This window comes from Lipophrys pholis (assembly GCF_963383615.2).
Source record: "Lipophrys pholis genome assembly, chromosome: 9".
NCBI lineage: Eukaryota > Metazoa > Chordata > Actinopteri > Blenniiformes > Blenniidae > Lipophrys > Lipophrys pholis.
In genome coordinates this window covers 9970835-9987345 of record NC_137639.1, presented here as the reverse complement: position 1 = coordinate 9987345, position 16511 = coordinate 9970835, and the positions used below count along the sequence as shown (strand labels likewise).

General features: G+C 40.0%; 1 protein-coding gene across 1 annotated transcript in view; it reads right to left on the bottom strand.

The window, feature by feature from the left end:
- Window positions 1-382: 382 nt before the first annotated feature.
- snap91a (synaptosome associated protein 91a) overlaps window positions 383-16511 on the bottom strand; it is a gene marked incomplete at both ends in the record, with an annotated part of 36161 nt that continues 20032 nt past the window's right edge. Inside the window, 8 exons of the mRNA XM_080470909.1 lie at window positions 383-448; window positions 5095-5136; window positions 5221-5327; window positions 6044-6155; window positions 7659-7752; window positions 8214-8316; window positions 10012-10087; window positions 13502-13644. Of these exons, the coding sequence (XP_080327035.1) occupies window positions 383-448; window positions 5095-5136; window positions 5221-5327; window positions 6044-6155; window positions 7659-7752; window positions 8214-8316; window positions 10012-10087; window positions 13502-13644 (743 nt within the window). The remainder of the gene's footprint in view (window positions 449-5094; window positions 5137-5220; window positions 5328-6043; window positions 6156-7658; window positions 7753-8213; window positions 8317-10011; window positions 10088-13501; window positions 13645-16511) is intronic.

The following is a 16511-nucleotide window of genomic DNA, read 5'->3' as shown; positions in this document are numbered from 1 at the left end:
GTTGGAGACTTTGATGATCCACATTATTTTAGGCAGCAAAACAAGAGAATAATTCTATAGAACTGCATCTGCATCAATGATGACCACACAGAAACACACGTTTGTCCAGATGCTGTTCCTATAGAATCACTTAACAGACTTAAACAGAACAAAAAAAAAACAAAAAAAACAATCAATACAAATGATTAGAAAAACACTTACAAATTCTATTCTCATTGACAGAATACTTACTTATCATCCCTGAGTTGTGTAAAGATAAGAGGAAATGTCATGTTAGATGAGTATAATAGATGCTACAGGTAGATGAAACAAGCTGCTGAGGCAGAGCTACACCGCTGCTAAAAATACTGCCGTTCAAGCATTAAAAGCTATATTTAGCCACTTACGGCTTCTTCCCTTCCAAAGTGTTCAGATGGGTCTCCAGCGACTCCAGAAGACTTTCGGGGGCCTGCAGGAAAATGCAGAAAGAGGCGGTGTTAGTGCTTACGAGCCCTCATTCAAACACCAGCAGCCGCTCGGGTACAAACAGAGAAGGAGACATACAATAAAAGGCCTCGTGTACTGAATTTTCTGCACATGTAAAAATGGTAAAACTTCATATTGCACACACACGTGGAAGCTGATCTAACAGAACACGCTGAGGATAACATAATAACATAAATCCATTGAGCACACTTTTCAGGCAGAATACTGGTTTTTGCTAATAAGCTAATAATGCTAATAATGCTATTAATGGATGATGTGCAATGACAATTATTTGATATCTGTTTTTAGCAGAAATGCTGTCATTTGTCGTTCTTATGAGTTCTAATCTGTATTGTCGGCCTACTGAGGTCTCACAACATTATCTCATCTTTTTCCTCTTTCTGGGAAATTAAGATTTCTTTGCTGTAACGCTCAGATCTGTTTGATAACTTCCTCCAAAGGTATGGCCAAAATATCATATTTCATATCTTGCTTGGGGGGGCTCAGCGCTCTAAAGAAAAATCAAGCAAACAAACACAAAAATGATGTAGTTTATCGTTCTCTTGTAAATCGGCCCCAATGTACGCAAAGACTCCCACTGCACTCACAATAACATTTTAGTTCGCCACCTGCAAATCACACACACTAAAAGAACAGGGTGTTTGGATGGGAATGTAATTCAGCACGCATCATACAGGAGCTCAGCGAATCAGGCCCAGAGTAAAATACATAGACACACAGAAACACAACAGACATAGTGTCTTCGATTGTCACATCATAATAGTCACATCAGATATCAGCCACATCTGATCGATGCAACGAAAACCTTTCATTCGACAAAGATATCTGGATTTCTGGCGTTCAACAACTCCTTTTTATTTCTAAATCACCTTTGTCGGTTATTGTTGTCATTAATATGGTTATATTATGCAGTTTTCATTCTTACAAAAGTTAACTGAGTTTAATATTCGTGCTCAGAGAGAAACCATTGTTCCAGCTTGTCACCACGCAAAGCTGCATGCTCATCCAGGCTAAATGGGACATGATCGCCTCCCATCATGCAGCACAATAACCAGCGAGCTTCCTAAGAGAGGTCAAAGCAAATTCAGCCAATAAAATATGTTGCTTTTTCACTTCCCCGCTCCATTTCTTGGGTCTACCCCTTCAAAGCAGACAAATCTATTGTCCTTATAGCAGGCGGATGTGCTTTGTTAAAACCCTGAGAGGGATGGATAGGCCATTCATCACCCCGGGACTTTTAAGCGTCTGTCCTCAAGTACAAAAGGGGACCGTTCGGCGGAGGAAGGGCAGATATAGTATAATAGCTCAATTACTGAAGTGCCTCACACATCCACTGAGCTCTCATCTGTGGAGGCCAACATCTAAGTTCCTGCACCATTTCCCTGTGGATGTGACAGCAACAAGCCTTCAGGATGGCGTGTACGAGATCTTTATGATGTGACTGACACTGCCACTGTTTGTTTTTCCTGCTCGCTGCTCTGAAAAACGCAGCACGAATGTGTGCCTGAGTGATGACATAACAGCTCAGCTCTTAAGTCAGCCAGTAGTGAAATTACTCCGTCTTGTTTGTGCTGACGTAGTTCATGCTCAGAAGGGGGGAGGGACAGAAACCGGTATTTGAAATTGAGATGAATGCAAGTCATTTTGGTGTGAACGATAACGTTTATTCTCCCGCACACATGAGGCCTTGTTGGCCTCTGGAGGATGCTGCCCTACTAATTTGAAGCAAAATACACATTACATAAACACAAAAAATGGGGGCAAATTTAACTAGATCTTTCAGAAACCTAGCACTGATTTGTTGTGTAATGTTCAAGCCATGAGTTCAGTTATCTGCATTTTGAATTAAATACAAAACCTGACCACAATCCAAGAAGCAAGATCAAGTTTCTCTGAGAAAACGTTTGATAACATCAGGATGCCTGAAGGTCTGCTGGCTTTACTTGTTTTAAGGCAATCAATCTTCTACTTCTACTCCAAATGTAAAACCAAAAGAGTTTAGGCATGTCTGTATGGTTTCAACACTACGTGAGGACCCTGGTCTGCCCGTTGTGTTGCAGCTTTGTTTGCAGTTTGGATTCTTCAACAGGACTGAAGACTTTCTACCTGCATATACAAAGTGACGCACAGTACCGACTCCTCTGATCGCACATATATAATAGTTCGTTTCAGTTTTCTTAGCTCGTTCCTAAAAATCAATAACTTCTAGTTAAGTTACATGGACTGTGCTTGTGTTTTCCCGTTTTTGTCAGGGCTGTACAGCTTGGTTAGTAACAACACAAGAGAAGAATTAATGGCACAATGGCGTAAACAATCTTAAACAATATGCAACATAACTCTTCACTGCAAGTTTGGTAAATTCCACATTTCTTTGTCTCACCTCGCTTTACACTCCTCACGATAACATAAAGCCCTTTGATGACATGCTTGAAATTAAATAAGAGTTAAGTAAAATAAGTCATTACGATGGGAAAAATCATTATGATGCAGGGAAAGTTATATTATTTGTCAGGACATATCGTCAGCGTCAAGACTTTTGAGTGTGGATTTGTGTAAAGGCTGAACAAACTGTGTGGGAAGTGTTTACAACATTAGTCCTACGAGAGCTGCTGTGTTGGACAATATCGCAGAAGTTTCTGCAGGTTTGCCAAGAGAAGCAGCGTTATGTCATTTGTCGCATACTTCAATACAACAAAACTCAAAGAGAGGATGCTTCATGAATGAAGGACATGTTTTGTGGATATTTCATGCCAGCAGACACCGTTAAAATGGCTCATGTTGAAATTGCACTTTAAAAATGTGAACTTATTCAGTCTTCACGCTGAACCAAAGTGAAACATCTGAAGATGTCATAATTAAAAGGTTTTATTTTACTGGTTTGGCCCATTACACATCAAATTGGGCTGCATGAAGCCCTTCAACTGAAGTAAGTTTCACACATTTATTCTAGTTTGTCTTTAAAAGTCAAAGTGATTTCTATCTTTGACCGCCAGAATCAGACCAGCTCACTCTCAATTTGAGATCATTTTTAAAAAAAACTTGTTTTCTGAGATGTCACACTCTGGCCCAATTCTTTGAACGTGCATCACAGCAACATGTCAAGCGTGTCCGATTTCAAAGGCTGCTTCACATTAAAAACCCAAATCAAAACTGGCTCCATCACAGAGTCTCCATCATGTTCAGCTGCAGATGTCAAGGCTGCTAAACATCTGGAGCGTCACGCCATGAGGCAACGAAACGCTTCTGGACTGTTTTTTTGACCGTCCTTCACACAGCAAAAATGAGATAGATGGATGGAACCACATTACTACTAACCTCTGGATGTGACATGCTGGGAAAATGACTTCTAATGACAAAAAAACATTAATTTCTAGTACTCCTGAAATAAAAGAAGCAGTTTTTTTTTTCATTCTCAACTCAAGACAGGAAGTACCTGAACATTAAATATCTAGATGAAGGGTCTGAAAACTTTATGACTGAAAGAACAACAAGCTAACATAATTGTAAACTTATATTCTTCCAAGTCCAACAATAAACTTTCCATCTCTGCACAATAAAGTCAATCATTTATTGCCACAAGCACAAAAGCAACCTGGCAAATATCGAACCAAAGAGCTTCACAGCTATTCATGCCTGAAACGACAGCGCTTCCACAACAGGACAGAGTTTGAAAAGTTTGAAAAGTTTGAAAGGCTGCAACACTTTGCAAAATCAGGCTTCTCTTCCTGGGAATCAACTGATTTGGTCAGTGATCCACAAATGAGGAATCAGGATCTTAAAGAAGTCCTGTGACTCTGTCATGGAAACTCTATAGATCATCGGTCTGCTGTGCTTTGTGCGGAGCTAAAACAAAAGCTCAGCTCGGACAGTCGGTCGCCTACTCTGCTGCGTTACTCTGCTGAGGTACCCTGCTGCCTCACTCTGCTGCGTTACTCTGCTGAGGTACTCTGCTGAGGTACTCTGTTGCGTTACTCTGCTGAGGTACTCAGCATGTCACAGCTTTCATCCAGCCGGCTCTTCCAGTCACATCATCCCACGGACAGTGTGTGTCTGCTGGCTGTGCAATTTGCTTCAATTGAGTGGTCTCAGTGGGAGAAGAATTGACCTTCCCTAAAGCCAGGCACCCGACAAAATCACCCGCAACACACCCCACACCACGGGAAAATCAGACAGGATTTTTTTTAGCAGACATCCGACAATCGGGCCTTTGCTCCCGATGTTCTGGAGGGGGAGATCGGGACTAAAATCGGCCCGATTATCCTGTAGTGTGTGCCGGCCTTAAGCTGTTTGCTCCCCAAAGCTGGCTCTGTGCACTACTCACTACTCACTCATTCAGCCTGAAAGATCAATCTGCATCGCTGGAAGTGAAACACAGAAGGAGGAGGCGACATTGGCCATCAATCACCAAACAACCATGGCTTGTTAGTGGCATGGATGTGTGATCGCCGAAGAGGAGGCGGTCATGGAGGACAGAGCAGGAGAAAACAACTTTATACGTTCATGCAACATGCAGGAAAGTCTGACAGAAAACCGACGTTCTCTGTTAGTATATAGCTTTAAATGATCCACCAGTAAACATCAAAGATCAGTGAAAGTTTTTAATCTTACCTGAGTGAGCTCGGGAATGTCATTCTTGTCTATTCCCACTTGCTGTAAAAGAAGGTAGCGACGTGTGAGACCAGAGTTATGAGTCAGCACCGGAGCAGGCGGCTCGGCATTCACACTGCAGCTCACCTCGGCAATTTTAAAGAATTCAGAAACCCGAGTCATTCGAGTCAGGAACCTCTTGTAGATCTCCAGTCCGTCTTTGCACTGGCTTCTCTTCATCTGGAAAAATTTTTCTGGGAGACAAAGGTTGAGTGAGCGACATTTCCTGACATCGTCATGAAACAACTAAACAGACTTTAGAAATCAGCATAAACACCTTTAGGTAAAATGAAAGTGTGAATTAAGAACAACGCAGAATAAATAAGTGTCTGTGTCCAGAGTGTCAGGTTGAAATTGAATGAAATCTAATCTTGACAGCTCAGGTTAATCCAAGAAAGCAATAGATCCCAACAAGACAAAGCTGATGAAGATGAAGCATCAGTTGAAATGCTAAAGATGAAAGATGAATCATGCAGCTGCTTTTATTTCAGCTTCGATCAGAGCAACTCCTGTCCTGACAAACATCTGAATACAATAATACATTTAAAGGACGCTATTTTGGACCGAGGGTAGAACCTGTGTATGTGCTGCAAAGTCTTTTACCGGCTGCCAGTGTAATAAAGAGGAGACACACTGTTGTGATTGGTAAACAGCTGGAGAGGAGGATCATGGGAACCACTAATAATTCTATCTAAACTGACAACAAATGTATTTACACCGTTTACAGCATGTCCCTGTGGTTGGATATGCAATCGCGCCGTGGTTTAATCACACACGAGGCATTTTAATTAACCCACTGAATGTTTTGTTGTTGCTCTGATTTATCATAAAAACATATACAGACTGTAAACGCTTTAAAAAAAATATATATATATATAAATCTGCTGAAGCAGTGGGAGTTGCTGTTCACCTAGCAGGTTGATGATGCCGTCGTTGTAGCAGGCGTAGAGTTTGATCAGATCTTTGAAGAGCAGGAGGAAGCAGGCGTTTATCACTCCATTGTTCAGCTCCTGTGGGTGAACCTGAGCACACACACACACACACACACACACACACACACACACACACACACACACACACACACACACACACACACACACACACACACACACACACACACACACACACACACACACACACACACACACACACACACACACACACACACACACACATGGATTCAGTCAGGCTTAGGGCTTGATAGATTGCAGATTATATGTCGTGGTACAAGAACTGAGAATTAAACTGAATCCAAAACCAAAGACTTAACAAAAAATTACTCATGAAACAAAAGAATATTAAAGTCTCATTGTATTTGTTTTGAAAATAGTCTAAAATTTCAATATATACATTTTCTGCATTTGATGTATTTAATTTTAACTAACGAGCTATGACTTAATCTTAGTTGTCAGTCATTGATTGTTCTTTCTTCTTGTAGCCTTTGTATAAAAGAGTTGGTGTTATCTTAGCGCATTCAATCTTCATGTATTGGTTTGTAACTAAGTGTTGTTTTGTTTTATCTTATGTGCATTTGTGATAGTGTAGTTCAAGTAGATTTGTTCTATATACAAGTGCATTTAATCTGTATATCTTGGTGAACATGTTGCTATCGTTATATTGCCTTTAGAGCGATTGCATGTTGGGTTATTTTAATGTTTTTAATCTGCGTTTATTGCTGAATATGTTGCTATGTTTATAGTGGAATCAGTCTTTCTAGTATGCTAATGTTAATTCGTTGCAGTGAAACCGCATATACTAGTAAATATGATGCTCATGTTTTAATGTATTTAATCTGTATAGATTGGTAAATGTGGTCTTATTTTAGTGTTTTTAATCTGTTTATATCGGTGACTATGTTGCTAAGTTTATAGTTTGTTCAGTCTTTAAATGCAGATATATGTTAGTGATATTTTGGTGTATTTGTTCTGATTATATTGCTAAGTATGCAAGTACTGGTGCATTTAATCTGTATAGTTGAGTATTTTTGTTGCTATTGTTTTGGTGCATATATCATTTAACCTTTAGTATTTATGTTGGTGATTGTAATAAATCCATAAATATGTATTCTGGTGTATCAGATCTATTTATATAGTTATAGTGTATAGCATTGATGTTATTCTCTTGTACTAGGTCTGTTGGTGGATCACACTTTTATATATTGTTGTATACTGGTAAATATATTGGTGTTATTTTAAAATATTATGAATATACAAGTTCTAGTAGTATTCATTTTGTCAATATATCTATATTTTAAAACGGTTGTATCTTTTGTCTTTGTTAACAGTGTATATATATTTGTCTTTTCTATAATTGCTGTCATTTTTATATTATATATTATTTTTTATACAAACGTCATCCATCTATACAAATCCTCGTGACATTCTGTCATGAGTAAGTCTCTCCATACTAAGCAGGGTTGACTCATTTTGTACTGAAACTCTATCACAGAGCATCCTCCATTAATTTTGGCTTCTGGTCCTGCAGAGCAATGTAAAGTTGCAGCAACGTGTCATGTTGTCACTCACATCAAATTCCAGCAGGGCGTCGATCTGGCTCTGCAGGGTGGGCATTCCTTTCAGCAGCTTCTCCACCGTCATGGTCCTCATGGCTCCGTCGGCCCTGAGACAGAAGGAAAGAGGCAACGTTGAGAATTAAGCAGCGGCACTTCTCTGAGATATTCAGAGCTTGAAGAGAAACGGAGTATTGGGCACAGCACGGTCTACTGACGGCTGTAATGACTCTACTCTCTGCACCTGCCATGCTCACACTATTGAGCAGTGTGTCTCATAAACTCTACTCTCTACTCTAGTTTATGGAGCCAGAGGGACACTGTATCTGTGAACCAGAGCTGTCCACACCGTGAGCAACACAAATAAACCATCTGTATTCAAACCTGCACCCATTACAAGCAAGTACTTGACTCAATGCTGCACACTTTATTCTTATCGTGAGGCGACCTCTGTGGGGTGCTGCTCATTAGAATATTCATGGGGGTAAATACAGGCAGTTTATCCAGGCACAGCACGCTGAACGATCCAAAAATAAAACACCAACACTGAGAGACACATGAGGGACGGTACCCTTTCTTGACGCGGCCGAAGTCGAAAGACATCTGTCTGTAAGCGAAGGCCTTCTCGTTCAGGTAGCGGCTGTAGCGTCTGATGAATGTGGACATGTCGTAGCCTGCGGAAGACACACACACACACACACACACACACAAAGTATGTTCACACAGACACAACTTCCCTTCTCACCGCAGTGCAAACAGCAGATTATTAGGAACACATTGCTTAGTTTGATTCTATGCTGAAAGTAAAGTGAGGCAAAAGAAACTGAATGTTTATCTTGCTTTTAGCTGGTTTGCGCTGCGCTTTTATTAATCTTTATTTATAGAGCGAAATGCTGCAGAAAGTGCTTTACATGTTAAAAGCAGAGGTCTTCCCTTCACCCACAGACACATGGTCCCGTCCACCCACTGCTCACAATCCTCCATTCCCTCAATATGATAAAAATAAAAGTACCAAACAGAAAGATATGGCACGGAGGAACCAGAGAGGAAACACTGTTCAATCACCACACAGTCACACAGTTAAACGCTATGCTCCAACGTAGGCAGGGGAAGAGCTCAGCGTCATCAGAAGACGTTTGGTTTTCTCATCCTACCAAGCCAGAGGAAGCCTTAACTTTTGAAAGGATTTAGAAGATAAACCCAAATCTGATAGATAAGAATTCATTAGACCATTAAGACATTTAAAATGATTAAAAAGGCTTTAATCAATACAAGTGGAAAAAGAAGCATGTGTCAGCATATCCGTGTTCGAGAGATATGTGCAGACTCAGGCGATATTCTGTTAAATTATGTTTCTATGCAGGCAAATTCATTTACACTGAACAAAAAGATAAACGCAACACTTTTGTTTGTGCTCCCATACACGTACACAAAAGACCTTGTTCGAGCCCGCGATGGAACAACACCAAACGTATTATAAGATATAATGTAATAAAACCAGAAATGTAATAACTGGTTGATGATGTAACAAAAGTGCTGAACCCAAAATGGAATTTAAAAAGAAAGTAATAACATCCAAAATGTGGTAACTGGTCATTATTGTAATGAAATTTAACAAGAATTTAAACGTGATCTTAATATGCTTAATGCTTACACATTATTTTGTACTGATGATTATAGAAGTGGATTACAGATTATAGAGAACAGAAGACTATAAATGACTTTGGCAACAGCAATCATACATAAATACCATAAACTGTACATAGATAAAGGTATAAACAAATAGTCTAAACTTTTAGAACTCATTCTATCAGTGTTATTCAATTTGAAGCAGTTCAATTTCAAACTCACTTTATGATGTAATGAAATTATTGCAATAATATGGGAAAAATATCATGTTACATTATTGACCAGTTGTTAAATTTTTTTTTTTATAAAAAAATTTTTATTACTCATATTTTGGGCTCAGGAATTCTGCTACATTATCAAGCAGTTATTACATTTCAGGTTTTATTACATTATATGTTACAACAATCCGGGTCGTTGTTACATTTTGGGTCGTTGTTACATATCGGGCTCTAACAGGCTTCTTTCCCTAAAGTATTGTTCCAAAATTTGCCTAAATCTGTGTTAGTGAGCCGAGATAATTCCTCCGCCTCACAGGTGTTTCATATCAAGACACAGATTAGACAGCAGGGAGCAAAAACTGAAGTGTTGCATCTATTTTCAGCTGAATACCCCTGGTATTGAGGGGAGCAGGATTAAAAGACTTTGTCCATATGATGTCTTTGATGTTTCCTAAATGTCTGAAGTCCAACCTCACAGTATAAATATATTGCACTGGTGGGGATAATCCAGAAAACACTCACCATGAGAGCCCGTTTTGTCCAGGAAGTTGCTGAGGTTGAACAAAGAGTTTCTCGATGCCAGGAACTGAAGGAATTTCTGTATGAACACAAACATGTTAATATATATTATCTTGAGAACCTCGACTAATGAATACATGTCAGAGATTTCTGCCTATTTATTATCATTCTCAAAGGAATCATTTAACACTCCACAGAAAACCAGTGAATCTTTAGAGGAAAGTGCAGCTCACTGGTGTGATTTTAGTATTTATTTCTATAAGCGAGGAGAAAGCAGCCTGCTCTAGAAAACAATTCTGCAGTCTTCACAGGTGGGCGGGTGTCAGTAGAAAATTAGACGCATGGAGAGAACACTAGGAATTCATTTCATTTAATGACGATAAATAAAAACAAGCCTAATCCCCTTGTTCACCGTTTCTGTGAGCCTTCAAATCCACATCTCACAGATTACGACACAAACATGGAAATAAGTCACCTTTTCTTATCGTCCCAACGTGAACTGAGCTCATTTGTGAGCTGTACGCATGAACGGGCTGGAGTTTAACTCGTGAGAACCGGACTGCACCTCCACCTGACAGCAGCGGCGTCGATGACAAAGGTTAATGCTGTTATCTTCCTGTTGCTAAATCACCCGTGCATGCTGGGATAAGTAATCCCCGCGCTCTGTAGTAATACCTTAGAGGAGGACAACGGGGGAAAGATCATTCTCCAAATTATCACTCTCCCTTTCCTGATGAGCACTCCTGTATTGAGATGTATTTTTTCCCTTTTGCGTCATCAGCGTTTCAGCGACAGCTTTGATCGGATCTTATTGCTCATTCAGAGTCGGGGCCTGCTTCAACTGTAAGGACATCAACTGGGTCACGAGGTCAGGACCTGAAGAGTCCCTCTGCTCATTCCGTGGCAGCGGCTGCAGCGCCATGAAGCAAGAGTTTGACTTTTTCAATACGGTGTGTGAATCTGTTTTTGTTGGTATGTGACGTTCCAGTGTCACATTGTAGTGCTTTCACAAATTCATTTACCATTTTGATTAATGAGCTGTCCAGATTCGATGACTCCTTCAAACACTCATCAACTACTTCAGTAGCTACACCTGTTCAACTTCTTGTTGATGTAAATAGCAAATCAACCAATCACAAGTCAGCAACTAAATCTATTTAAGCAGGTAGACATGGTCAAGATGAGCTCCTGGAGTTCAAACTGAGCATGGGAACAGGAACAAAAGGGGATTTTAGCGATAGATTGGCTTGTCTGAGTATTTCATAACTTGATCTACTGGGTTTTTAACGCCTCGCCGTCTCAAGGATTTACAGAGAATGGTTTGAAAAAGAGGGAATATCTAGGAAGCACCAGCTTTCTGGGGCATGTTTGGCCTTGTTGAGGCCAAAAGTCAGAGGGGAATTGACTACTTGGTTTTGAGACCATAGAAAGGACACCGTAACCTAAATAAGCACTAAGTTCCAGAAGACCATCTTTGACTGTACAATAAGTTGAGCCCCGAAGTCGAGGGTCTACAGCAGCAGAAGACCACAGCGAATGTGTTACTGCTGTTGGCTAAGACCAGGAAACTGAGGCTACTGTTTACACAGACACATCAAAACTTGACAGTAGAAGATTTTGTTGGATCTTGATTTCTGCTGCTACACTCAGATGGTATCGTCAGAATTTGGGTTAAGAAGTATGGATCATCAACTGAAATGCCGCAGCCAACCTGAGTATTGTTGCTCACCACGCCCATCCCTTCATGACCACAGTGTACCAGCTTCTGATACTTCCAGCAGGATAACGCATCATTTCAGAACGCTCAGGTCATCTTTAACTGGTTCCATGAACATGACAATGAGTTCACAGTACTCTGATGACCCTCCACAGTCACCAGATCTCAAACCATCTTTAGTATTTGGTGGAATGAGACATTCACATCATGGGAGTGCATGTTGACTCTATCAGGAATGTTTCCAGCTCTGCTGAATCCATACCGCCAGGGAAGAATTAAGGCAACTCTGAAAGCAAAAGGTCCATCTAAAGTGGGCTGGTGTGTGTCCAACAGGTGTACCTATTGCAGGCTCACATATCCCAAGATTCACATCCCTTAGGAACATAACATTTGTGTGACCGTGGTCAATTCCTAACCTCCCGATCGTCCTCTGGTAAAAACACTTTCAAGTGTCACCATTGGCTTTCAAATCAGGTTATTGTGATAGATTGTGATAAGCAGTTCTGATAAACATTAAATGTGGTTTCATCCGCTTGGCAGAATTGGACAATTTAATAATTATTTTGTGTTTTCTTATTTTAATCAGCCTGGTTGTACATTGTAATTTTAAATGGAGTCATTTGTACTGTTGCACACTTTAATTGACTCTATTATGCTGAGTCATTGCCACAATTTGAGACGCCGCTTCGCTTCAATGGAATAAACGCTACAATTTGTACTTGCAAGCATGAATCTGTGTTCCTGCTTCAGTGTCTGTTCAGGTGTCTGTGATTCTATCTTGGATGGTTTCTTCAGAGAAGGTTGAACACACACTTTCATCCTGTACGACTCCTGGTGGCATCATGGTGGACAGGAAGCTCCTGTGTTGTGTTCACTTAAAGCTCCTACAGGCTTTTCTTCATACATTTTATCTATAATGTGAGACGTCGATCAAACATGTATATTAGATCAACTTTGACATTACATTGTCGCGCTCCACAGAATCAGAGGGGACAACCAATACAGTACGTCAATACAAAACCTCGTCCCATATGTCCTCTGCCAGTGCCTTAAGGAAACAAATAAATGAAGTAATCCAGCCGTTCTTCTCATAGCGAATGAACAAATAATGTGGTGCAGCATATTACCTCCACTGGAATGTGAAACGATTGTTTTGATGCTGTTGATTTGATGATAACGTCGTTTTCAATTGGTGAGAAAGTCCTCGTGGAATTTCTGACACAGTCAGATTGTATCTGGCTGTTTGTGGTTTAATAGTCGTGACAGCGGGCGACTAAACTCCAAATTACACAGTTTACAGTCCCCATAGGAGCAGACAGAAGTGCAACTAATATATCCTTTTTCACTTATTAGCCTAAATTGTTTGCACAATTTATCATTATAATTCATAGTTTGCAATATTAAAAACAATGTGATCATTCACCAAGTGGTACTAAATATTTGTATGAATTTCCTCATCACAATTTTTTGTTTTTCCCAGTACCTGTTGAACCGTTTGCTTTTGGTAAAGTGGTTTGTTCTTTTAAGTTTCACAATTGAACTTTCTTAAAGGTTGTCTGCTAAACAGATCCATTACATCTCCTGCTCACACTGGAAAACACAGACTGTATGAACACACTGTTTCCTGAACCAAATGTTCGGTCTTTGTCTCGGTTCACCCTTTGCTTGTGGCATCATTTTAAACATGTGATTGAAAGTTATATTGATTTTTATGACACTATTTCTCCATTAAATTCCAGCTGGCACACAATAAAAGCACCAGTGCTCCGGACTCACCTCGTTGCCTTGCACCATGAGGTGGTGTGTGGTGATCAGAGCTTTAAAAACCACCACCCAGCTGGCATTGCCCACCCTCTCCATCAGCGTGTCGGCCATCTGGGGGATGTTCGCATTGGGTTCCTGGGTGGCCTGGATCAGGTCTGAGGAGCACAGAGGTGAGGGAGAAAAGGAAAAACTACATTAGTGCAGCGGGACAGGTACAGACTGCGCTGGAAACACAGAAACGGCTGCAGGGATAGAAGGAAAAGACAGATGGGTGAAGAATCACAAACAGGAGAGCGCCACAATAAACCCAATGAGCCTGTTGCATCTGGGCTTTGACACATTTCACACACTCAGAAGCTCATTTTCACTTTAACTGATTGTAAAAGTTCCCAGAGCACCTCAGAGTGAATCAACCTGTTTAAAAACGTTAATAGAAATATTAAAGGGAACAAACTGCCCACTGTCTGTTCATTCTTTAGTGAATACAAGACTAATCTGTGGAAACGAAAGCAAATGTCCCAGAATTGACCCAGCAAAGTGTTTCCTTCAAACTGAAACTGCTTTTCATTATGGCACAACTGGCCTGGTATGAGTCATACACTCGGTCTCTGCAGCCCGTCATTAATACCAGCACAGCACAGGCAGAGAAGAAGAGCAATATTACACCGCAGAGACACACTCACAAGAACAAAAAAAAAAAAAATAGAAAGCAGAGAGAGATTGCACGATGCGCCATTCGATAGAAAGGCACAGGAAGGGAATGCTCAAATAAGAATTAAGAGTGCGCAATATTTTCCACACGTTCCAAATAAACGTATTGCAAAAGACTGAACTGATCAATAGCTGTGTCAAATCTCAAAGACTAACATAATCTACATAAATATTTGTATTTAATGCATATAGTTGAAACAATCATATTGAATAATAGCGAGGAATATATTCTTTGAGGAAAAAGGTTGTTTTCAACAACTTCAACTTACTTCTCAATGTTTTAGGTACGGACAATGTTTCACCTTATTACAAGAGCCATCTAATCACACTTAATACTCACTCTTAATACAGACTTTGTGGGAATTTCATTCACAGTAGCACTGATAGTTTTTACTTCATCATATAATCATTTATTCCAGCAAACGCACAATAATCACCAGACTTTACATCTCAATGAATGATAATTCAGCTTTATTCTTTGTGCCTGCCTCTGTAAGAGACGGGGCGCAAAGTTTACTATCCCTTGGGCCAGCTCAATTTCAATACATTACTTTAGTATGATTTTCGGGAATAGCGTGCTCAATTTTTGTTAATGGTTCCAAAAGAAATCGCAAAAACTGCTAAATATTTCCCATTCAAAGTGGATGGGATTCTGGTGAAAATGGAAGCACGGAAAGAAAAAGCACATCAAAATGTGTGAACATTATAGGAATAGTGTGCTAAGAATTTTGTTAACAATTCTTAAAGTGTTGCTGAAAAAGCCAAAGCAGATGGGTTATTGTATTGCTGATACCAGAAAACGTATTTATGCTCCCTATAAATATTACGAAAAGCAAAATTGGATTAAAACCAACTACTGGAGGAATGGTGCTTTTTGGTTCATATTTATTACAGAGTCAACGCAATATTCGCATTTCATCAAACTAGACTGGATCATTTTTTTTAAGCTTTCTTGTATCCTAGAAAAGGTGAATGCCAACCAGCTGCGAGATCAATATTCTTTCTTTATAGTCTCATCATTCTTGCAAACAATTTTGACAGCAAACTTTCCAGATTGCAGATTGTTTATCTGTCTTTGAGTTCACACAGACGTAAAGTCATGAACTTTCCTGAGGGACTCCACCTGCAGTGGGATTCATACCAGCAACCTTTAAAAGCTTATTCAAGACTTTTCTGCACAAATCCAAAAAACTAACTCAAATTCTCCTGGCTATTCTTCAAGGGAACCACTGTGATCCTGAGTTACTGTGGTTTCTGATCAAGAAGGAAGACGTCTTTTAAGTTAGCTCACTTCAATAATCTTTGGCTTTAGAGTTTTTATAACTTCAGCATTCGGTTGAGAAAGAGGGCAGACTATAAAACGTTGTGAATACCGTGTACAACCTGATAAATGAGGCCAATCTAAAGTCCTGTTTTCTTCCTCCTGTTTCCTCCCTGTCTGGGAGATAACAGATATGTTTCTGTGGAGGAAATCACTGGTAGATAGAGGAGCTGTCCTCCATCCATCAGGGAGTATCTCCGAGTGGAGAATCAGATCTGTATTTACAGCTTGATGGACAGAGAGGGGGGGGAAACATGACTGGTGTCATATTAAAAGCCTTGATTCAGCAGAGCAGGGCGAACTCACAGCCATTTCTGTTGAGTCCTGATTCATTAGTGGTGTCATATCAATGTCTGCACACTTACTGGCAGGCAACTCAAAGGTGGCTGCTGGATCCTCCGCCCGAGCCGGAGGCAGGTCTAACGCCGGTAACCACACCAAATACCCCACAAGCACAGAGCAGTACATCACTAGTGATCATGGTAGAGAGGAATGACTGATGGGAGCTTTGGAACAAATAGGATTTCTGTCAATAATGTAATGAGGAAAACTACATGTTAGTAGATGGAAAAATACTGAGATAAACTCTTTTCTCTTGAATTCTACTGCTGAGCCCACACACATAACCTGCCTACTTATAAAGTCCCCTCCTGATATGCCTAGTGTTTTTTTTTTTTTTTTTTCTTTATTTGATCCCAGGAGGTTGAAATGTAAAGATTTTGGTTACATCATTCTGCCACAGTAGGTAGGGCCTGGTACTGTGGTGCATGAAAATGTCTCTGAAGTCCAGTTTTCTGAAATGTGATTAAGCTCCTCTGGATAAAAATACAATTACACGAGATCTACAGTCTGGTAATAAACAGATTGAAAAATTCCGCAGTAATCAATCTTGAACTATCAGGAGAAACCAGCATCTTGCACAAGAGATGTATGGCATATGAGTTTTATTGGTATTAATCTATTGAGAGTTTTTTTTTTTCGAATGATTAC